Source organism: Colias philodice, chromosome 10, assembly GCF_061535455.1.
Source record: "Colias philodice isolate Cphi_HAF_F1 chromosome 10, ilColPhil1 Martin Lab GWU primary, whole genome shotgun sequence".
Classification (NCBI taxonomy): Eukaryota; Metazoa; Arthropoda; class Insecta; order Lepidoptera; family Pieridae; genus Colias; species Colias philodice.
The window spans coordinates 1,474,551-1,499,940 of NC_143095.1; the positions used below are offsets into that span (position 1 = coordinate 1,474,551).

At 33.0% G+C, this 25,390-nt stretch overlaps 2 protein-coding genes across 3 annotated transcripts in view; one reads left to right on the forward strand and one right to left on the reverse strand.

The window, feature by feature from the left end:
- Nucleotides 1–4,282: 4,282 nt before the first annotated feature.
- LOC149485011 (uncharacterized) lies at nucleotides 4,283–6,186 on the reverse strand. Its single transcript, XM_089699580.1, has 2 exons — nucleotides 5,923–6,186; nucleotides 4,283–5,612 (listed from the first exon to the last, which is right to left on the reverse strand). The coding sequence occupies exons 1-2, from the start codon at nucleotides 6,058–6,060 to the stop codon at nucleotides 4,605–4,607; spliced, it is 1,146 nt and encodes a 381-aa protein (XP_089555706.1). The 5' UTR covers nucleotides 6,061–6,186; the 3' UTR covers nucleotides 4,283–4,604.
- Nucleotides 6,187–10,907: 4,721 nt separating this feature from the next.
- Nucleotides 10,908–25,390, forward strand: part of Gdap2 (ganglioside induced differentiation associated protein 2) — a 68,929-nt gene continuing 54,446 nt past the window's right edge. The window contains exon 1 of one of the 2 annotated variants that reach the window (XM_089699719.1): nucleotides 10,908–11,113. The gene's annotated coding sequence lies outside the window, so the exon portion shown is untranslated. Of the gene's footprint in view, nucleotides 11,114–17,714; nucleotides 17,858–25,390 lie in introns of those variants that run through there. The other variant, XM_089699718.1, reaches the window with a different exon arrangement.

Sequence of the window (25,390 nt, forward strand, 5' to 3'; positions counted from 1 at the left end):
TGCCAAGCTAATATTTATAATGTCTATTTATATTCTTTCTGCACGATTTTTTCAGAAACACAGACTTGATGTAACCGGCTAAATGCGGTTTGAACCAAAACCTTTAAATTTTATAAAATTATATAAGTAAATATGTATATTCGAATGTCTTTTTGTAATGAAATCATTGTGTAGTCTAAAACCACACAACAAGTAAACTCACTCACAGTTGAATTTTATAATACCTATCATACTAATGTCTTAAAGTCGCGGGTCTAAAGTACTTACCTGAGGTACCTACTACCTAATACCAAAAACATTTACTTAGTATTTAATTTTAATAATATACGATATGTTACTATGTTCGGAATCTATTACAAAACATAACCACGTTGAGTCGTTGAATATTAATGTTATTAATATTTAAGTCATATAAATAATTTTGTCCCAGTAAATAAATGTCCATATGAAATTGCTTGGACGTACTCATTTAATTCCCATAGGGTAGCCTGGGTAGGATTAGTCTAGATAGTTATTACTCATAATATAGTTATCATTTCATCAACTGGTCGAATTTGGTGGGCTAATTGCTAAGTTAATAGACCTTTGTAAGATATATTTGTGCAAACATTCAACCTGTGTTTTGTAAAAAATATAGGTATTGTACCGGAATAAATCCCTTAGCAGCAGAGCTGTAATCCCGACAAAATTAATGCTTTATGCCTTATTTTATTTTATTTTTTATTTATAACACTTTACTGTGCTAGTTATACAAATTACTTAAAACTAAAAATTATAGCTAAACTAGCACAGAGGGCGGCCTTATCACTAAAGAGTGATCTCTTCCTTAATTAAGGAATTCCAATTACATGAACCAAGGACCCCTAATACTAGGCACCCTTATCATAACACTTGCAAGATTAACTGTAACAATTTATATCAGTTATATAATCACCAAGATATCTAAAATTAGCCCAATAATTTCATAAAAACTGTAAAGTCGACCTTTTCACAATTTGGTGAAAAACTAATTAGTCTTCTGGTTAGGAAACCGACAGAAATATTAAAATTCAAGGTGGAAATAAAAAGATACCTTTTTGCAGATAAATTGTGTACGACGCCTGAATAATTATTACTTTATTTGAAAGACCTAACACAGACAAACCTAGTTACAAGTTTATTTATAAGAATATTTTATTTTTATCGTATTTTCTTTTTCGTTATTGCGCACTACAGATTTTCTTAAGGAATTATCTTCCATGTATCATAGAATGAAATTGAAGTAACTTTGTATGTTTATTTGTAAAAACAACTGAACCGATTTCGAAGAAATTTTCGAGATTTTTTTTTGTAGAAAATAGACTTATGCTATAGTTACTTGTTTATGTCAACACTGGAATGGAAGCCGCAGCTAGAAGCTGTTTATTATTAATGAGTTATTAATTATTATTAAGGAGTGTTGATGTTAATTTATAAAGATTATTAAGACGAATATTGATTAAAATCAAGTAAACGATATGTATGTATTATGTATGCCAAAATTATATCTCCACTATGCAAAAATAAATGCATTTCATTTTAATATTTCCCTTTCATATACTTACCAAACGATTTAAAATCCAACTGTTATCTCCTTTCTTTCCTTATTTGTTACCTTATTACCCTTGCTGTATAAAATAAAAATAATTTGGAAAATCCAAAAGTGCACGCCTCATAATTTTTTTTTTAATAAATATTTATTAATTATTATTTTTGTTTATTTAATAACAATTAAACCACATCGAATCAGACCCTGAAAAATGAAAGGGTTCTATTCCTGAGCATACTCAAGCGTAAGAGAAAAAAAAAGACTCGATTAGTAAAGTATTTCGGTCGCTATCGTGTTAACAAGAAAAAGGATCCGCACATACAGACACACGGACGTCCAAGACAGAACTTTTTTAAACTGTTTTTTAACTAGTTTAAATAACAAAAATGACATCAAAAATATCATGAACGTTAAAAATAGTGTTTTTTCTTAATATGTGTGTGTATGTATTATCTTACAAGTGCAATGTATGATACATAAAGACATTTTAAGTTTGAAAAATCAGATGTTTTGCGCGAAGTGACAGTAGTACCCACCTCAACGCTTCGCTTATGAGGCGTGCAATGGAATACCAAATTAGCAAAATAAACAGACAAAGACGCAACGGCTTCAAAACTAACAAGATCAAAAAGTGTTCAATTGAGAAACGGGGTCGCCACACTCATTTTACAATGCTAGCTACATGCAATACACTCGCTTCAACGAATAAGAGTGCATTATTTATTTATTCTTTCTATTTGAGTGTTTTGTTATTTCTATACTTAATAGTAAGAAAATGTCTGTAGAGCAGGTGTAGGTGCAATTAAACCACCAATCTTTTCTTTTCTTTTCCAATAATTATTGACTTATAATCTACTAGCAAGAGCTCTAAACTTGCTAGACTGGATCTTTATTATTGTTATTAGTTATGATACCCACGCGCTTACAAAAAATATGAAATAATGTTATTGCAATACCAAGCAATACCAATTGGCGAATTTTAAGCGAAAGGATCGTTCCCTACCCTCATAAGAGACCCGTGTCCCAGCAGTGGAAACGTATATGGGCTGATGATGATGATCGTTCGTGCGTTTGTGTGACAGTGACATTCTAACCCTGCAGCTCGTTCGTCAAGTCCATGTCAAGTCTAACATAAATCTTGTGTAGTGTGTACTATAGCAATTACATCAGTCGAATGTACTGTAGCGAGCAAAAGTAAAACGGCAAGGCCGTCCAAGGCAGGCCAGCACGTGGGAATGCTTTCGATCACCTACCTCGCCTCGCCGACGTTCACTTTGTTTCGACTTTATGAAGTCTTTGTCTGGATTTACTCAAATTTGACTGTTCATATATTAAATTTTAATAACAGTGGCACTGTGGTGACCTTTGGTTTCAATTTCGAAATAATTAAAAATCAATCAGTAATACAGACCGTACTTTTCGCTTTGGTCGACCTACCTTTCTCTTATTTTATATTGGGATTTAGAGTTAATCTGTTACATAAATTGTAAATAATTATAAGAGTAGAAATAGCTCCTGGTAATTAGGTTGATAGTTTAAACTTTAAACACAAAAAAATCAATACCTACGTACCTATATCCGTTTGGCTCACAGCGCGTACGCAGCGGAAATCACGTAGTAACTCCAATATAATTTGAACAACTAAACAAGTAAACAAGTGCAGTTTTTTTTCTATTACTTAGTATTACGATTGAATAAACGTTAATTATTAACCATAACCGCAAAAATCGACCAATGACGTACCTATAAAAAATATTCCATTATGAGTTCCTTATGGCTCATGATACCAATATTACTATTTTAAACTTTGTTGTGTTTCACTTCGTGTTCACCTGGCAATTTTTCTATGTAAAGCAAATTTTAATTGACAAGTGCACAGAGACATACCTCTAGAACTCCTCTACTTAATAATGGCATAAAATCATACAGCCGTCTTCTTTTCTTTTTGATTTCTACACTTAGATTGGAATACACAGATTATGAGGAACACATATTGTATACCTAATAAACTTTAAATAAACGGTAAATTTACTTTTAAATGAAAAGTTTCAAGTTTATTAGAACCTAGTATAGATCAATACTCATATAAAACTTTCATAACACAAACCAGAGAAAAGCAAGGACTTATAGTTAGTACCTATAAAAACTAATTTCTGCGTAGTAACAGTAAAGGCCATGCGTTTCTTAATTCAACAACCAATCAATCAAAATTGTTTTTATAAGGGGCAGGTGCTTAAAAATTAATTAGATACCAAACTCTGCTCTAGATTAATCAACTGATATATATTTTAGGTCCACATTTGTAAATTAGGTCTTATTTGAAACACTAGCGACAGTTTAATGTGCTTGAATGCCGTTAAAGGTAAAGTAGAAATAGTGGCAAATGACATTAGTTACAATAAATAACTGGATAAGCCTAATTATGCATAAAATATGATGAAAATATAACATGATATTCTAATGATGACATCATATGTCCTTTAGAGGACTACTGCTCTTTTAAATATGTAAATTTGATGTGTTTCGGTTCCGTAGGCCAAATAAACAGTTAGAAAAAAGTTAAATGTTGTTCACAATTTTCATGCACATTATTCTAATTAAGGGATATGACGAAAATTGTTTTGTAAAAAGCTAAATCGAGAGGTATCTAACGAAAAAGCAAATAAAAAAGAGGACTCGGTGTGGTTGATCACTGGTATAAAGAAAATCAATCAGTCAATAAACACAGAACAGTCCCATTCTTAAGCATTGATTATGTGTTCATCTGAGTAAGAACCGTAAATAGTTGAATTGTAATGCTTTTTTTAAACTGAAATAGTTATCTAATTGTCCCAAATATAATATGCAAAATTGTCAATGTAATTGTAATTATATAGTTAAAGATCTATTTATTTATTTTATAAAACTGTTGTGAAATGCATCTGCCACATATCCCATAATGAGGTCACATCTGAGACAATCAAAATCAAAGTCAAATATTACAACACATAATGATGTTCATTGTTCGTATGGGGCTATATATTTTGATCACATATTTTCACCGTAATTCAGTGCTGTTAAAAGTATTTTCGTTCAGCACAAACGGTTCATTTTCATTCATCAAAGCCCCTCGTAACGAATCCTCGAGGATTAAAAGATCAACGACAGAATTGTTATTTTTCACATCCTTTACTCCACGTATATCAGATTTAGAGTTTTTGTCATCAACTTCGTAATTAAATATGTTATTTGTAAGATTTTTCGAATTTACTGCTAAAATATCAGTTTCATTTAGATTTTCATCAATATTAACTACCGATTTATTAATCGAATTTTCTTCTTTAACTTTTAATAAATCAAACATTTGTACATTCTCTTTCTCATCTATAGAATTATTTGCATCGCCACCCATATCATTCCTAAAATATGCAGTATCATTTGTCGTTGCATTATCAGTTTTTATGTTATCGTCACTATCAACGATTTTCACTTTATTTGCACCGGACAAGATAACTGAGTCACCTATTATATTTAAGACAATCGTATCATTGGAGGCCAATATGACAATATCTTCAGAATCATTCTGGTTGGCTAAATTTGTTTTATTCCACCTAGAAAGTTGACTTTTTGTTTTGTGACTGGAACTTCTATATTTTCTAGCCTTCTTCTTATTCATCGACTTCGATCCCACTTTAATTTCTATTTTCTGAATTCCGTCTTCATCCACAATCTTCAGAATTAAAGCACTGGGATTGTTAATATGGTTTCCTATATCATTTTGATCTCTTATAGACCTTCTCTGACCTCTGTTGGAATAATACGCATTTGTTTCATTATTACTTCTTGTGAAATTATTTATTATGTTCGTGTAGTTTATCTTAGGAAACACAGGAGGCATAACTCTTTTCGTTATAGTTCCAGATGGACCTTGGACGTATGGCATTATTCTGGTTATAGGGAATTGTGTTATATTTATCATTTCCGCATACCCTTCGGGAACCTTTTCTAGTCCATACTCTACATTATCGCTCGGAAGAAAGAAGTCGTTCACGTAAAGTGTGTCAACCTTAAAAATAAATGGTTATTTTTAGAAATATATGGAAATCTACGCATTGGACACGGAAAGGAAATGACGCGCTATTGTTGTTTATGTTATAAAAGTATAAAATTACTTAAATTTTATTGGAAACAACAAAATAGAAATAACGTACTTAAACTTGAAAACACGATATTTTTGTTCTTTTAGATTGAAGCTATAAAAATATAATGTTCCTATCCATTCTCCTAATTAATAAAATAACAAGAAAGATTTAACTTATATCACAGAAAATATAATATTACCTACTTTACTTATACAATATATTAGAATTGCTTACCGAACTATATCTTCTAGTTTCCTCAGGGCTTGTTTTCAATGGCTTGGGATTTACAATAGTCATCAAATAACACAATGCTCCAAAAGAAACCAGAATGATTCCTGAAGTCGCAACAATAAATATTTGTCCTTTAGACATGATTTTTTAAATTATTTTATATATCAGTATAAATTAAAATACAAAAAAGCGTTGGTTAAAAAGTTTAAAACTTCATATTTTTTGCTTTTGAACGTCACTTATGTTTAACGAGGTACAGATGAAAAATTGGGCACGGGATAGGTACATAAACCTGTCAGAAATTATTAATTTATTTTCATAAGAAGGTAGTTTAAATATTTAAAAAATACCGTGCGATAGGGACTGATATAATTTTAGGTTTACTTACCTATTCTAACGTTTCTTAATAGTATGATAATTTTATGAATAAATACAAATTTTACTACATATCGCAAAACATTTTTTAATAAGTCTTCTGTAAATTGAACTGTGTCGAAAATTTAGGCAAGGTCTATCTATGATACTAATCGTTGTATCGTATTTCGTAAATCTCAAATTTCAAATAATATGTAAATTTTATAAATATTATTCATTCACATCCTGGTTAAAGTTTTTAAGTTTTCTTATATATATATTTTTTTCAATTCAATAATAAATGCTTACATCATCACAGAATTTTACAACTTACGAGCAAAATAAGATACACGACTCTTATTTCTATAAGCGTGTAGCACCACTAATTAGATTGCTATGGTAGCAAATATTTACATTTTCAGGGTATATTTTTAACCATGACTTGCAAACCCAGTGAACTCCATTTCGCCACCAGAGACACCTTTTCTTTGCTATAAACCTCACGGAGCCCGAGACCTTTCCAACGAATGCCAAACCGTGGAAATCGGTTCGTGCGTTCTGACTTCTGGAGTTGTGGTTATAGCGTCAGGAAGGAAAACCCGACTTATTTTTATGTATATAGTAGAGAGAAGATATAAGATACATAGTCGTTTTTAACCGAAGTCGAAATAAGATACATCACAAACTATTTGTTGATATTTTGTTCTCTTACGCAAAACTTTTACATGGGGTCGACTGAAATTTCACATTGATATATTATTATGTATATTGTACATAGAGTAGATATAGCTTGCCGTACTTGGGTCATAATAAACACGAACAAATGGTCAAATATTAAAAAAAAAACACCAGAAGAGTGAAAAATATTTTTTCTTTATATAATTATTGGCTAAATTACTTCTTAAGATGTCTTTACAATGTTAGTGTAGTCAATTTATATAATATATCGTGAGATGTTAAGGTCCAACTTCTTGCTATCAATGTACAATTCTGGTGGCTGAAATAAAAGGAAATGATAAGAAAGTCAATTAACGAATATAAAAAAATTAACAAAATATGCAACTCGCAATGTGCTATCTGCTTAATATTTTTGACTGAGTGCCTGATAAGGTAACTCCAAAGAGTATACCAGATACCTAATAATATATAGGGTAGATAACTCACTCAAGGATCATTACCTAAGTAGTATATGTCAATACAGCATCAGTGCCGTCTTTAGGATCAACGAGGCTATGGGCCAAGGTACTGGCTGGGGCCTATGTAAGGGATGGAAAATCCTTAAATTTTAACTTTATCATTTTTCAGTTTACAATAACGCAATAGGCTAAATCGTAACCCCGTCTCTTAACACCCCACATATGAGAGTTAAATCTTGTTTCTATTTTACCAAGTGTGTGATTTGATATTTTTCTTATTATGTTATAAAATTTGTTGTTGTATATCGAAAATTTTCAGAATTGTGGGGCCCCTGCCTACCTCGGGGCCTCGGGCCAGGGCCCTGCGGGCCCTGCCTTAAAGACGGCACTGTACAGCATTCGCAAGGGACGTTACCTATGCTAAAAAGTTAAAACACGTTATATATATATGTGTGTTATAAACAAAACAAAATACAATAATAATGTACATAGTACGAAAACACAACACACATATATTAAAGCTTTAGCTAGAAATTAAGAGTCCACGTTTTCACTTAGCCTGTAATAGTTGAGTCCAAGGAATCATCTAAAATTAAATATCGAATCATGGACGTATAAAAAAAGACGGACGGTATATCGCCTAAGGGTGCACTCACACACATCAGTCACCGTCACGGCACCGATGACTGATCGGTGACGGTTTGTGTACGTATCCACAAACACCAGTCACCGTCATGTTGTCCGTCAGTCACGTCGCCGGTTTGACTGAATCATTGAACACATACATCAGGTTAGTCAGTGATTAGACGTGTGTCACGCTAGAGAACATGTAGCAATTATTGACGGTAGCACGACGCTGACTGAACTGAGACGTGACGGCACCGGGTGAGTGGGGATAAAAGTATGATACATGTATGGAAAGATTATTTGACGTGCCTGACCGGTGACGTCACTGATAGATTTCGTGCCGGCGACTGTCGTGTGGGAACAGAGTCATACTAGAACTATTGATACATATTTTTTTTTAATCCTGTCCGGTGACGTGCCGTGACGGTGACTGATGTGTGTGAGTGCACCCTAAACATTGAGTGAAGCCTAGTAATGGCGGCGAAACATCCATGTGTGTGTGCCATGTTGCCATGGCAACAGCTGTCCTGTTGACAATGGCGGCTGTATTTTTTTCTATAAATTTTGCCGTAATAATTTTGTCATTAAAACATAAAAGAAATAACTTGCTTCCCTGTGGAATGTAATCCCTTGTGTTTTGTTATTTAAAATTGTACTGTTGCGACACCATTTAACCACGCAAGACGGCATTTTAAATATTTTTTGTGAAACAGTGACGCAGTTAATCAGTCGGTAGTTCACGACGTAATGGCGGCCGACTAGCTTACTATGGTGAGAGTGTGTGCGTGTTTATTGTCTTTACGCGATCCCTAGCTTACTATGGTGGCTTCACGTTGTTTGTTCGTAATACGGCGTCCGTCTTTTTTTATACGTCCATGTATCGAATAATCGAATGCATAAAACTGATCAATCATGACATACACAGCTTACAACACACATGCTTATGCACAAATAAACAAATACATAACAATGTATTTTTGAGTAAAACGATTGTGTATCACATTGCACCAATTATTTACCAAATCGATATTGATGTCCTCATGAGCATAATATTTCATCATAATAGAAGCCTTTTCTGGAACACTCCTCAAGCCGGGGTCGACGTGAATTAATAAAAAAAGAAAACTTACAAAGAAACTAATAGTCAGAAATGAAAACGCTAAAACGTACAGCTGAACTTTCATGTCGAATAATTAAATTATTTCCACGTAAATTAAATTCTTACTTCAGTTGAAACTTGAAAGAAGCCATAGACATTGATACGCATAATATTCGTTTAGAAATTAAAAGAGAATCTGTGAAAAAAATACCATAAATGTAAGGGCGGCCGTACACGGACCGCTTCAAGCAGTTGACGCCGACGGCTTGAAGCCGCGACCGCGCGGTCAACTTTAAACATTCAGTCGCAACCGCATAAAACCTTCAACTGCGCGGTTTGCAGCGACAGCTCGAGCAGTCAACGACCGACCGCTCAAGCAGTCCGTGTACCGCGTCCTGCTCGAGCTGCCCATGTTCGGCCGCTCTAAGAAATTGGCTATTTGAAGTTTGAACACGTTCATGTTCTAAGAAAATACTGGTACCTACCACTAAACCCAATCCTGCAAAAAATCGATTTCAGAGAAAACCGCGATACCGTGTGAACGCAGGGTCTAATGTTCGTGTCGCGGAAGAATTCTAACAAATACCCGCGGCCCCATCATTAAAGCGGCTCGACGGAACACAGTGGGGTTTTAGTCGGTAAGAATCCGACATAACCCACGGCTCCTTCCCCGGGGGCCGTGGGTATCTTTGGAAGATTTCCCCACTATAAAAAAAAAAAAAAAAAAAAAAAAAAAAAGGGTCTAATGTTCGTAAGAAAAAGAAAAAAAATATTGTCAATCTTGATAGAGTTATAAAAATCTGTTGAATAGGTATTTTAATAAAAAAAATGTTTTAATTTCTTTCTTTGATTTCTTTGAGGAACCACTAAGAAAAATATTATTATTAAAAGGTAAGATAATATGTACCTACATATTATTATTCTGTTGTGTTTCACACCTGTGGATGTGAAGCTGTAAGGCTAGATACAATTTATTGGATTCACTTAAGCGTTAATAATTTAAATAATTAAGTAAGGTAGTTCTTTCCCACCTACCTTTTTTAATATTTTTTTTGTCAATTTCTATCTAGGTAAGTACTTTATCTAGGTAATTGTTGAACAGTCTGGTTAGGTATCTACTGCGATTTCCTATGATTTTTTCAGTTTTCTTACTCCTTTATATATTTTCAGCCATGTCAAAGGAATCTGAAAGGCGCAGCGACACTGATTCAGAAATTGGATCAGTGCGATCAACTGGAAAACTTGGTGCCATTTTATGTCCAACTATCTGTGCTCTTCTCTTGGTTTGCCTTTTCGCAGTATCTTTTATTGGCAGTAAACTTTTATACGATCACACATATACTGGTAATTTTTGCGCAAGTAGAAAGTTTGATGTTGCGAAATTATATGTTATTACAAATAATAGAACAGTCAAATTTTAGAAAAAATTAATAATAAAATAGTTTAACTATTTTTAGTAAAGCGCCATCTATGGACGTTTTGATAAACTTAGTTCATATCTTTTAGGGACTGTCTTACTTGGGTTAATCTTTGTTAAACATAGATGGCAGTTTCACAATTTTTTCGATGTTTCATCAGTTTTATAAAAAAAATATTCAAAATAATATATATTATGATGTTGTTTAAATAAAATTTATTAAATATTTTATATTTTGTATTTTATTAAGTAATAAATTTCCTACGAAAATATTTTTATGTGACATAATATTTCTGAAAGGTAACACTGACAATTTAATTTTCTGACTTGACCGCCCCCCGTCGACCCGCGACCGTCGTAGTCCAATCGTAATTTGACACTAAAATCAAAATCAAAAATGCAAAAACATGACAAAAAACTATTTTAAAAATTTATTTTAAAACTTATATTATTCCAGTTATTATTGAAATTTTACAATTTTCGGTCTAATGTTCATGAATAAACCTTAGTTTATGTGCAAAGGCTCCGTTCCTGCTCGTCATTGACATCGAACCTCTGTAGGTAAGTAATTACTTCGGTAAACTACGTATATTATTAATTAATATTGTACAGTTATTTTAACAAATATATCTGAATCAATATAACGAAATATTTTTAAGGTTTCTTCGGACTTAATTATGTAATCAACTATACCGGTTCAAATTGAAAACATGAAAGATTTTTAAACAATAAAATATTCATAGAAAATATGTACTTAAACTACAAATCAAACCTGACCTAGTTTTCGTTCAAATAATTCACTTTCCATTAGCCTGAATTATCTTAATATTTTATATCCACTCCTAATAAACGAGAAAATTATTTCACAAATAGATCAAAGGTATTTAAATATTTTTAGTTTCTGAATTTAACTACAATATTTTCGTTTAAAAATGCATTAATATACTGGTACCTGCATTTTAAATTGGATCTCAATTAGGTTTTAACATATTTTATAATGTTAAGAACTTATTATTATTTTTTGTACTTACTATTGTTTGTCTCATTGAATAATCTCCAACCATTCCTTAATTTATTCATTTGTTTGATAAATTCTTCCCATGTTTTATTTAAAAATATTCTTAAAGTTGGTAAACTATAAATACATATTTTAATGAATGCTTAAAAGTAAATGTGATATTGAATAAATTTATAGAATATTTCCATGCTACCCATTTTATAGTTTAGATAGAAATAAATATTATATTCCATCAAATTGTAACTTAATTTATTACATTGAAAATTTGTATGTAGGAACAAAATGTTATTAAATTATTAATTTATAACTCAGGCCCCGGAACCACAGACACAATAGAAAATTGATTGTGTCGTGGACCGATCGGGCTGCTTAGGGCTCAATGGGTTAATTGTCTCTTAGCATAGGCATGCATACAAAATGTTAATATTATTTTGATACATTTTTCTACAACGTTAAAAAAATTGTAATCATTGAACATCACAGGACTGATACAAAATGCCATTTTATTTGTACTTAATTCTCAATTTAATTAAGATAAACGCCAAACGGTAGTCACAAATTTTTTATATTATTATTGTGTTTAGGGTTACAGGAAATATAAAATCTTATTGTCAAACTAGTGGTCCGCCCCGGCTTCGCCCGTGGTACATATGAAAAATAGATGTTGGCCGATTCTCAGACTTACCCGATATGCACAGAAAATTTCATGAGAATCGGTCCACCCGTTTCGGAGGAGTATGCAGACTAACATTGTGACACAAGAATTTTATATATAAGAAGATGTAATAAAATTTAAACGTTTATGAACAAATTATCTGCACCATAATTTATATTTGTTATTGTCAAAGATTTACCTCAATACATGTTTCACAGTATTAACCTTATGTAATAGACGGATGGTACTTACCTTTCCTGAGTAGTGCACTGATCCATATTGTAACTATTACAATTTGGATTACTTTAATGAAATTATAGTAGTAAATGCATTTCTAATGAAAACAATATATCCACGACGTCAGAAGTATATAACAACAAAATAATTATTTTAGTAGGGCTTTTTTTTTTTTTTTTTTGTGTGGTGTCTCTCAATGTTAGCCAGAAGGGCTTCTACATTTTAACGCGGACGCGGGGGTGAACTGAAGGTTCACCCTGGTAGCGACATGCACAAGGGCGTCCCCCCTTGACGGGGACCACGAACCTCGGCTTGAGCTGTCGCTTGAGTGGAGGAGGCCAGAAGGGCCCTAATCGGACGGGTTAGTAGGGCTCAGTACATAATTATTGTAAGGTCTTGTATGGCCTTTAAATATGCAAATTGAAAGAGTTTAACCAGAGGCTGGTCAGTATTCATTTGTCACTTGAATGTAATTTTCCCCATCTTCCATTGTTTTCATTGTCTGCTATTAGGTAAATGTTGAAGTGTAGCATTTTCACATGAGAACACTCATTCCTGTATATTTTGTTCACTACCAGCATTAAACCGCAAGACTCGCTCGACTGAAATGTAAGTAAATTAAAATATGAATTACTTTTTTACATCACTAAGAAAACAAATATTTTTTTATTGTGTTATGTGGGTACATTGAAATAAAGCAACTGTGACAGCCCAGAAAAAGAGTTAATAAAGAAAAAGAAACATAAGTCCCTCATCGGCCATTAGGAAACACGGTCCTCCAATTGTCGAGCAAATTATTAAACATTTAGAACTCCTATCGCAAACACCTAGCCGGACTCCAAGGCCACTCGGCAGGCCGCGATACAATGGAATTTACTTTAGCTATTGAGTCAAGTGCTCATTGCTTTTGTCGCAGCTTTATGCCTTGTCGCTTGTCGGGACTTTATAATGTGGAGTGGAGAGCCATTGTTGAGACGATGACGAATTTAAGATGCCTTATTGTTAAAGATTTGGCACGCAAGAATTGGTCGCGTGCTTGGTTGTGGAAGTTGTATGAAAAGCGGTGGAATTAAGTAAAGATTAGATTGACTACACGTCTTAATTTGTCCACCATCTTTGTTTTATGACATTGATAAATATTGGTATTTGGTCTATATCGTCGTATCTTAATGGAAAATTTTGTATAGTTCCTAAATGTCATGAGAATACAGAATAAAATTGTTATTTTCGGCAAATATTTATTCCATTACCAACGTGTGACATTCAAGTCTGATAAAATTTTAACTACCTACTGACCCCATCAAGTCCTTGAAATATTCCGAAAGGCACAAACAGAAATCTAAATCTTAAAAATCGTGAAAATTTGGAGTCAGGATCCTTTGCTACAAGTATATATACATATAAACTTTGCAGCAAATAACTCTTCATCTCTAATTTCGCACTAGTAGTAAGTTATTGTTTTTTACAACTGGGCTCGTTTATAATTCTAGAACTATAAAGCAAAAATGAATATTAGGTGGTACATCTCAAAGATCATAAAAAAATAATTTATCTTGACTTATCTGCTGTACAAATTCCAAATTCAGGTAATTACGATTATTGCGATGCGCGTGGTGCACAAAGGACGTTTGAACTATGACCCAGTTTCCGGGGTCCATCTGACGTAGCTGTGACGTCACAGTCGACACAGTGCCCTATTTCAGATAGGGAGGCTCCATTGAGGTACACCGTGTAAATGTCCCCGAGCTATTTTTAGAATCACTACTCCATTCATTGCAAGATGCACATGGCTTTGAATGGGGTTTGCGCATGCCTGAAATAAAATGATTAATTGAATGGGATCATATACTCTTATAAATATGTTAACGCAGACAATAGACTGCATAGGTATCGTACGTGAAATGTTTAATGGGCTCCCAATTTTAGGACTATTGATGATATATCTGATGAGATAATGTTTCTTAAAACACTGCTTCTTGCCCTTATCAGGCAAAATTTATCACTAAAGACTACGACAGGAAAAGTATTCGGTACAAACAACCTAAATCCCCACGATATATGACAACAATTCACAATTTTGCCCAGTCGTTGCCCAGTTGTTTGCCAGAATGATTAAATTTTGGTCCGATTTAAACAAAAACGGGCATTAAATTATTAATAACGAAATAAAACTTCACAGCAGGTTAAGTACTGGAAATCGTGGAAATCTTAGGCCCTTCGCTCATGGAGCTACTCAAAAAGAACTAGTCACAAACTCAAATTACTAACGAGTTGCCTGAGCGTCACAGCCCATACATGTTCTATGGAGATTCGCACACGACGCGACTAGTTACTAACTGGTGAGTAACGCGTTAGCAACAAATCACGCGCGACGCGTCGTGTCGGTCTCCACGCTACTGGTTTCCCGAGTTTCTTTGTTTTTTATGATAAAAATGAACGAGCAAACATTGACAAGTGACTGAAACCTTATAACTTGAGTAGCGTTGTATGCGAGATACAATTTGTAACTGGTTTGTAATCGTAATTACTGATTAGTTCAGTCATTTTTGAGTAGCTCCATGAGCGAAGGGCCTTAGAAATTCTAAACGCTCCGGTGACATTGGCGATATCCCGTATTAACGATTATATCACATAATATCTTGAATATTCTATAAAGATAGGTTCTATAGACGTAGGTAGTTACGTACCAAGTTGCCCTTTTTGATTCCAAGTTAATGGTTATCCATATCTACTCACATAGAGTTTTATTAGATCACCCTAATGTGTATCTACACTAAAACGGAATAGGTAACACATTTTCAGGGTTCGGCTGTAATTTCTTAATCCCGGATGCGATTGCATGTACTGGGAATGATAATGTAAGGTCTCGGTGTTAGAATTGGTATAGGTTAGGTAAGATTAAATTTATTGTTTCCTGGATATAGTGAGAAACGTTGAAATAAAAATCTAGCAGAATTTTCTCTAAGATATTTTCCCGAATTTTCCTGTAAATACAAATATTTAAATTGCACCTATAGAAGTTTAAGTTATTTATTGATTGCAGAACATAATAACTCTATCTATATTTTTCTTGCCTCTCCTTTACCAACGTTTTTGTTTTCTGTCCTTAGTATATATAATAGATATATTAATGTATAGGGCAATACACCAGTCATTATGCTGTTGAATTCTGAAACAGGTCAAGAATGTCGCGCAAAGGGACAACTTTAAAGCAAGATTGTACCTCTCCAACCTTTCGCTTTTCGCTTACGGGACTGCAGTATGCATTTACTCGTATCAAGTTAATGCAGTTCCCACAAGTCGAGTTTCCACTTAACAAAAATAAGTGTCCAAATCTGCGGATTTTAATGCTCCGTCTTTATAATGTTTGTGGATCTTTATAAAAATTTAAGATAGTTTGGTTTGCTTTCTTCTGTAGGTACATTTTCATTGTAGTCTCTGATCTTTTCCAATTCATTGGCTCTTTCACATTCAATTCTTGTTTAGTAGATATACAATTTTTTTTCTTAATTTTGCGTCTATGTACCTCTTACCTACGTGTACTACTAATTGATTCTTTATGGAAATAGTATAAACCGTATAATTATAATAAATTGCTGAATATATGGTATAAAGAGATACTAAATTTACAAGGTACTAAGAAGTACCTTCATTCGTCATAATACACAGTACACTAATCGACATTGAACTTACAGAGCCTAACAATATATTTAGCATAACTAATTGCAATAAGCCATATCCTCGGGTTGTGATCACGTAGCGTAGGTACTATTAAATGCACGTTACAACTGCGTAATACTGCCCTGCATTCCTTTGTCTCGCTAATGGATAAATTAACGAAATATTTACCTTAAGTAACATTAATTAGAGTATTAAGATAACATGTTTTAATATTTGTGGTATTAGCAGTCACCGCTTAAGCCCAAATTTTATGAATGTGCAAACTTGGAGATTGGAGTCTAATTGCTGTTGTTTCTTGACTCGAACGTGTTACAGCTCCTGAATTTAAGTTTAAAGTATTATATTAAAACATACGTAGGTATTATACAAACGAAATGCTAAGGTAAAGCTAAATGCTAAAGGTAGGTATTTCAAACCGTGGTTCCCAAAAAAAATCGGAGGGTCGCAATTGGTAGTGTATATTTTCATTAGGTACCTACCTAGATAGTAGACATCGAATGGTAAACACAGGAATTTAAAACAAAAGCTTCCAATTAATAAGGCTCTATCAGATAAGACATTAAGTTTATACTTTTAAAGAGCTTACACTGCACTATTTGTTAAAGAACAAAAGATATTGATAAGAGATAACGATCCCTCAGTGGCCATCGTTGAATTGAACAAACACGTAACGGCCTTGATAAAAGCGTGTTATGTAAGTTTTGAAATGCGGCTTATAAATATAAATGAAATATTCTTACAAACTCATACAAAGCTCATACAATAAGTTCTCGTAAATCAGTACGTTTCTGTTTCTGTTGTACTTCGTACGGAGATTGTGAAGTAGGTAGTTATTCCAAAGACCTTAAGGATGTTCATTTGTGTTTTTTTCTCTGATTATCATCGAATTACCTCAAAATAATATAGAAATAATAAATTTGCAATATTCAAATTAACTTATATCAAAGTTTCCCAATCTTATCTAGCTTTTTATATGCCAAATCGCTGTTACAGAAATTGTCTGTTCTATATTTATGTCTCTATTTTGTAATAGCTTTACATAGATACGTGCAAGGAATGCAGCGAAATAATAAAAGGAAAAAATCCAAATCCACAAACTGATATATAAGATTTAAACAATTCAAAGGTTACTACAATTACCAAAATTATTGAAGAAAATACGTGCAAAGCAAAAAACGTAAGTTAAAAAAGTATTTACTCAAAATAAAATAGCTGTTGTTTTGACAAATACATTTTCGTATTTACTTCCACAATGAACATGTGCCGGATAATTAAAAATGCACCCATCACATTCCACCCATGTGTGACTCACTCTGTCTCAACTTATATCAAGTTTTAATGTGGTAAAATATATGAAAATAAACCTACTATTTTATCTACAAATATATAAGTAACTAATCGAGCATATAAGACGTAGGCAAACTCGTTTCAAGCCCAACACAACTGAAGCGTTTATTTGTGCACACAAATATAAACTTAATCACAATACAAACAGCACTAGGTTTTGTATAAACATTTGACTATTAATGCATATTACTTGATGTCATCGTTCCTGCCCGAACATCAGTGTGTGTTTAATCGGCGTAGGAAGTGGACGCATCGCGTTGGTCTTTAATCAAAGTTTGTGATAATAGTTTAAAACTCGTGTTAGTGTGATTGCTGTTTTCTGTCTAAAGAGACACAAATTTGTCCACGCTGGATTTTCAATTTAATGGTACGTAACCTCAATTTCTCGTTCGGCGCCTTACTTCCTTATTTTCCCAGAACTTGTTTGAGGATTGTGTATGTGCATTGGAGAAACGGAATCGCTTGGTACAGAAAAATGCATGTTATCGAGAGATTTACCATTTTAATTTTTTCAAAGACACTTACGCAACTCTATAGGGGATATTGAGTTATCCAATTATCGTATATGTAGAGACTGGACACAAAAAAATTCAATTGCCTACTCCGATAGGTACTCATGCGAGTGTTTTGTCATTGCTTATCAAATGCTTTTTCTATAGCCATAATTTTGTTGGACCTTGAATCGTGGTCTTTGTCTGTATTGGTTGAGCTAGTTCTGTTTTTGTCGAGACGTGGTTCAATGAATTTGGTGCCGGCAAAAAGAAATAGCAGGAAAAACATGGATTCACCGTAGTAAAGATAGTGAACCCACTTAATGGAAGGTACCTAAGATAGTAAGGCTGGTTGCGCGTGACAAAGTCATTATTTTATACACGAGGGACAATTACTTCAAATCGATTTACCTATTTCCATTAATGCTTTACCTATAAAGACTCAAGTACTTCTGATATAGTTAGATATACACATTTACATATATGTAGATTGGTATTTTATGAATTATGAATATTTCATGAAATAACAAGATGTCGTCCACGACATTACCTATGAATTGTTTGAAATTACCTTCCCCAATAGTTATGGTATAGCAGCAATTGAAAAAGATTAATATGTACTCAAATTATTGTATGCTTTGGATATACATTTGCCACCCAGCCTTTGTGGCCTTTTGATTATGAAAAGCGTTATATGAATAATAGCCTCTATATTCCAATTTGCAGCATTTTACGGGCGGAAAAGGGGAAAAACCGGTGGATAATGCAGTTAGCATCTTAATACTCTCTAAAAGGTTCTCTCTTTTGGCGCTTTACGTTCATTAATAAAGTTTCATACCATGTAACTACTGACAAGGGACGAACAAAAAGATTTCAAATGTGAAATTCTATTTTCAAAATACCGCTAAATTTGCTAAATATAAACGTAATTACTAGGAAGACAGTTGTATTTGCAATTTTCATTAAAATTTTCCAATTTTCGCGATGACTCTATGTCTATTTTATTTAGTTCCCATTGTTTAGAAAACCTTCACTTCAACTCTCTATGAATCCACACATATGAACAAAGGAAGACGTATTCAAATCCATAAAATGCAAGCGACAAAATGTTTAAGAGATCAAATACACACAAAGTTCATTAGTCATTATCTATATAACAGTGATTAGTATTCAGAGACAGTTCAATACAGTTAGACTACACAGAAGCTTCCGGTCTTGGAAGCATTTTAATTGGTTTGTTCCAATACCTACTTTTTGTCTTCTGCTTTTGGATAGTGGCAAAAATTAATATTTAAATCTTAAAAATAAAAGAGGGGCAAGAGAATGCAGACTTTAGAATTCTTTATAGCGAACAAAATGTATTTCGGCGTTGATATTTATTTCGACGAAGACAATTTGACTTGTATCTACGTCTAATTCAACTGTGGAAAATTTTATACTGATACAAAGAGTAATTCACATTTCCAAAACCCAGTTATTTTCTTTATGTACCTATACGATAACATACATCGTACAGAATTGGGCACATAGAAAAAGAAGTCTTAACTATTTAAGAATTTATTCATAAATTATTTTATGAGCAATTTCCTAAATATTTCTTAAGATCTCATCTCTTAGTACTTCTGGCTCTATAAATCTTAGGAGGAACACAAAATTACAGTACATATTTGATAGGTTTATTTCATACGAATGTTGCGCCACTGCCTTCCTGAAGAGGAACGAAAATTACATGAATTTTATATGATGACTGTGATGAGTTATTTCATATTTGCATTGCATGTATAATATTCTTTTGTTTTACGAAACGCTTCTACGCGTCTATTCTAGACGTTTCTACCCTTACTTAATCAAGCTCCTAATAAAACAGGTACCAATTCAAATTGACGTTATGGATTAGGTCTTTAAAACCTGTTTTTTTTTTCAATGTCAGCTATCGCATCCCTTATATTTGGGTCAACATGCTTCGCTCATCGATGTCAGTAGAATTATTTTAACGAATATTTAAGGAACTCGGAACTCGTTTCAATTTTATAAGGAAAAATGTAATTATGCCAAAGTAGAACATGTTTTATTTTCGAATATGATAAGTCGATTAGTGTTCATTTTTTAGATAAACGAAAGGTTAATATGTCTGTTATGTTCTGTTATTTAAATTTGGTACCGGAACATTTATGTATAGTATGACGTAATTTTGCTTTAGGGAAACACTCATTGTGCTGAATTTATTATAAGTTATAATAAAAATGTAAAAACAAATGGTTTCAGTCGTAGGAAATATAGGAACATAATAATTTTAAATGGCTCCGAATAGTTTTTGATATTTCAACTATACAGCATGAAGAATTAGTTTGTATACGTTTAGCTGATTCGAGACGAATGCTCATTATAATGATTGCTGATAACAAAAGCGTGAATGATAGCTATGAAAATCTCGCATATAAAGTTCAGTTGTTTCTAATTGTGGTCACGTTGGTCTGTCATTACACTAATGCTATATATGCCTGTATTATGGTTGAATTTGAATGAATGTGCATGCTCAGTGAAGCATGAACGCTTTGTTGGATCGTTATATAAAACCACAGATGATCATTCACCATGTGCAATTGTATTTGCTGATGCATTTTGTTGTTTTGATTAGGCAAATCGGTCAGATAACCGATTATGTGACCTGAATGCACCAGGATTCTGTTTTGGTCATCCAATTCAGTCTCAGTAGTAAAATTTGATTAAGTTTAGATACAGAATAAGACGTATTAACTTATTTGTGTTGCATCAGATGCACAAGATGGTCATTAACTATTATTAGAAAACCAGTTGTAGTAAGTTCAAAACCTTACACTTATACAATATGAAACCTGTCCTGCTTAGTTTTGCCGACTCCTATTTAGAGAAAACAAACTGCAAAGTAATTTCTAAAAGTCATCCTTGGAATTTACAAGGGACCTTGACTTACCACACGGAAAGTTACGAATGGCTCTTGGAAATAGGATAAACACAAATCCTTTAGGGCTTCGCCCACCGCCTGAAGCCCTCCAAGTGCCACGCATATCAGATTAATGTGGTATACAGTTGACGTAAATTGTATAATATATGAAATTTTATCCGTTTCATTACACTGGATACGGTAATATCTAAATAACTTTCTACATTTCTATACCTTTTAGTGTAAGCACGTCATTTTCAAAGTCAATTCAAAGAACAGTAGAAATTTAGGCTCAAGTGCAATTTTCAATTTCCAAATAATTTACGGTTTCAAAAAGTTAAAAACACTGTGAAAGTAGGTGCGTGGGAATTGGGAAAGACAAATTGTTAGAACTTTTAAACCATTTGTTTTTTATTCTCACATTTCAAAATAATATTTTTGGAAACTATGCTATGGGAATCCTAGAGACAAAAGCAAAAATATATTGTCATATAGACCGGGAAATCAGTGTGACAGTATACAAGCTCCGATGAAATTTTCGAAACATACACACTAAAAGGATTTTCATTATTATGTCTCTTTCACTTTGCTTTCACGTTAGCATTCGATTACCATATAATAGTGACATGTTTAATTACTATTAATGCACTCCTGTCAATTTCAATTACTTATTTTCCATTTCATATATTAATATGCATGAAATATTTTCAAAGTATATTTAAATCATAAAGATATTTAATAGATTTGTTATGAAGTACAAAAATAATTTGGAAAATCCAAAAGTGCACGCCTCATAATTTTTTTTTAATAAATATTTATTAATTATTATTTTTGTTTATTTAATAACAATTAAACCACATCGAATCAGACCCTGAAAAATGAAAGGGTTCTATTCCTGAGCATACTCAAGCGTAAGAGAAAAAAAAAGACTCGATTAGTAAAGTATTTCGGTCGCTATCGTGTTAACAAGAAAAAGGATCCGCACATACAGACACACGGACGTCCAAGACAGAACTTTTTTAAACTGTTTTTTAACTAGTTTAAATAACAAAAATGACATCAAAAATATCATGAACGTTAAAAATTGTGTTTTTTCTTAATATGTGTGTGTATGTATTATCTTACAAGTGCAATGTATGATACATAAAGACATTTTAAGTTTGAAAAATCAGATGTTTTGCGCGAAGTGACAGTAGTACCCACCTCAACGCTTCGCTTATGAGGCGTGCAAAAAAGCTTGGGTTCTGGGATAATTTGTCCTTCACCATGCCTGGTTTAATACTTAATTGTTAATACATGGACGTCGCAGTACACACATCAAACATTATGAGGCATTACAGTCAGTACGTATTACCTGTAGTATTACATTACCTTACATTAACGATTGACGTCAATTTGCTAAATGTAGTAGTTGTAGAGAAATGAACAGTTGACTAACGTCAGTGCAATGTTGTCTCGAGTGGGTGAGAATTACTAAATAACTTAATTTATTTACCATACGTGACTAGTTCGTTTGTGTTTTAATGCTTGTCCTTTGTTAGCATGAACCTGAGACAACGTATGAATAATAGTGGAAATGAATAAAAAATAATATAATATTTATAGCTCGGACTTAAGCTTGAAATTAACCAGCAATTTACCGGATTTGTATCTAATTGCTGTACATAACCTTGAACTCATACCATTCGGTGAACGGAGCCTGGAACTACACTACCAACTATAACGCAATGCAATATCGCTTTGAAAGCTGAAGGTAGGTACTCAAAAGTCGTTCTTTTGTTCCTTTCATTCCCGTCGATCCTAACATTCTTGCCAAACTGTACTCGAAACTCAATATCAGTAATGTGTTGAGGTGACTCAATCGCGATGGTGTAAACAAAACTTTAAAGTACATAACGTTTAGATTCAAGGTCAGAGTACCTACTTATCCAAAGCGTTGTAAATCCGAAGGTTTCGTAAAAGAAAACATTGGACGCAACGTTTCAAAGCATTTGTGCACCTCAGGGCAATGACATCACCGTTGTGTAGAGTGTAGACGACCAAGGTTTTTACTGCTATAAAGATAACCACGCTTGTGTATGGCGTTGTTAGTTTCAGAACATTAATGTTATCTCAATGGATAAGTAACAAACCCTGTTTACTGACTTATTTAAAGGCACTATGTATCATAATATCATCCTTTTGCACGCCTCATAAGCGAAGCGTTGAGGTGGGTACTACTGTCGCTTCGCGCAAAACATCTGATTTTTCAAACTTAAAATGTCTTTATGTATCATACATTGCACTTGTAAGATAATACATACACACACATATTAAGAAAAAACACTATTTTTAACGTTCATGATATTTTTGATGTCATTTTTGTTATTTAAACTAGTTAAAAAACAGTTTAAAAAAGTTCTGTCTTGGACGTCCGTGTGTCTGTATGTGCGGATCCTTTTTCTTGTTAACACGATAGCGACCGAAATACTTTACTAATAGAGTCTTTTTTTTTTCTCTTACGCTTGAGTATGCTCAGGAATAGAACCCTTTCATTTTTCAGGGTCTGATTCGATGTGGTTTAATTGTTATTAAATAAACAAAAATAATAATTAATAAATATTTATTAAAAAAAAATTATGAGGCGTGCACTTTTGGATTTTCCAAATTATTTAAATAAATTACCTTTGGAGCCAACTTAGGGCGTGTCAAAATTACTGTTTTTGTTAAATACACAGCTGATAAGCAATGGTATACCACATGAAATAAATAAATGTAAACAAATATGTACTATCAAACCGAGACCTTTTAACAGAGACATCCTTGATAAAACTATCGCTAAGAAACAAATAAATGCATAGTTGAAAGTACAATCATACCAAAAGGCAGATTGTAGAGTCGACATACCTGTCCATATTAGCACGCTCTTATGTATGCGACACACGCGGTAGGATGCCCTAAGTTGATGAGGCTACGGCTTACGAATTACGATCGACGACAAAAAAATCATAGTATATTCGTTTGATATACCGTAACTATATACAGGGTGTCACACTTTCGGTATACTAAGCGCGAAGGGACTTGTAGTTTTGCATACACTGATCACGTAAAAAATACTTAAACAACAAAATTACGTCAAAAATTGTTTGCTAAATTTTTCCTGAAAATCCATGTTTTCTTCTCTAGCTTCGCGCAGCCGGCATATACCGCTTCTCTAATGTGAGCATTTTGTCTATGAAAACATAATATTAAACGATAGCTCATGTGCTGGTGACAAAGTTGGGCGGGTTGCTTGTTATGGGTGTACACATAGAGTTTTAAGAATTCATCTACTTGAAAAAAAAATGCGTCTGGAATTTTTTAAGTATTTTTTACGTACTTAGCGTATGCAAATCTATAACCTCCTTTGGGCTTAGTATACCAACAGTGGGACACCCTGTATAACAAATATATAGGTGATGATGTTCTATCAAATTACACTAATTATGAGGTAAATATTTCTTTTGAAGAAAATTCATTAAATATATTCATAAACTATGGGTATGGGAAGTTGTTGGTCAGGGTCGTCAAAAGTATTGTTATTTAAATTTTTGGTGGAAAAAAAGTACTCACATATCTAGTCTTTTTTATCACTAACTTGATACAATGTAGTACTAGCAGTAGTACATGTTTTAATGTAATTCATAATTTGATATTCTACACGCAACGAGCGTACCACCTGAATCAATATTTACCATTCGTTGTTACAAAATGCAATCAGCTGTAAATATAAAAAGCTAATATTATTCCTTCGCGTGGAGTTCGAATTCGGAATCAGATTTAGAAACGATTATTATTACCAGCAAACCTATTTGTGATTGATATATCTAGAATAATTGAGAAAAATGATGGCTCTGGAATCTGGATGTCGGAGAATCTCTATATTGCATATCATGATGATCACACACAGCTTTCATCAGATCACATTTTATTTCAGGTACTTGTTTCAAATAAAAAATTACCATTTGAACCGTTATGCTGAATGCTTCCATTTCACTGTACGTATTGTCAATTAATTGGGAAGTTGATTGATTCGTTTTCATCAATTTTTCTTCAAACTAAAGCCTACAAGACTTTCTATTCATGTATGGCTATGGCTAATTCTGAGCACTATATTTGAGGTGTTAAGGGGGCGCATAAAGCAAAATAACCAATCTTCTATTAGATGATACGTGTAATATGCAAGACCAAATCTAAAAAATAAAATATATATCAAACTAGATGATATGTTCAACGATTCTGTTTAATCAAAAACATAAAATATTAAAATTTACTCGATAAAAAAAAATCACCAAGTTAGCTCTAATTTTCACACTTTTACGTTTTCTACTTGACATGGTAATACTTATTATGATTTTTTTTTCATAAACAATTATATTAAAACATTTGCAAGATATTTGTCAGAGCATTTTGTGTAATTACTTTTAGTTTTGGTTTTATCTGCGATAAACCACTTTTGGCGCTCTTT

Bases quoted from the DNA above. Each gene is read 5' to 3' on its own strand.
- LOC149485011 (XM_089699580.1), bottom strand. From the start codon at position 6,060: ATGTCTAAAGGACAAATATTTATTGTTGCGACTTCAGGAATCATTCTG. The intron at 5,613-5,922 runs GTAAGCAATTCT...TTTATTTTTAAG, and splicing joins AAACTAGAAGATATAGTTCG to GTTGACACACTTTACGTGAA.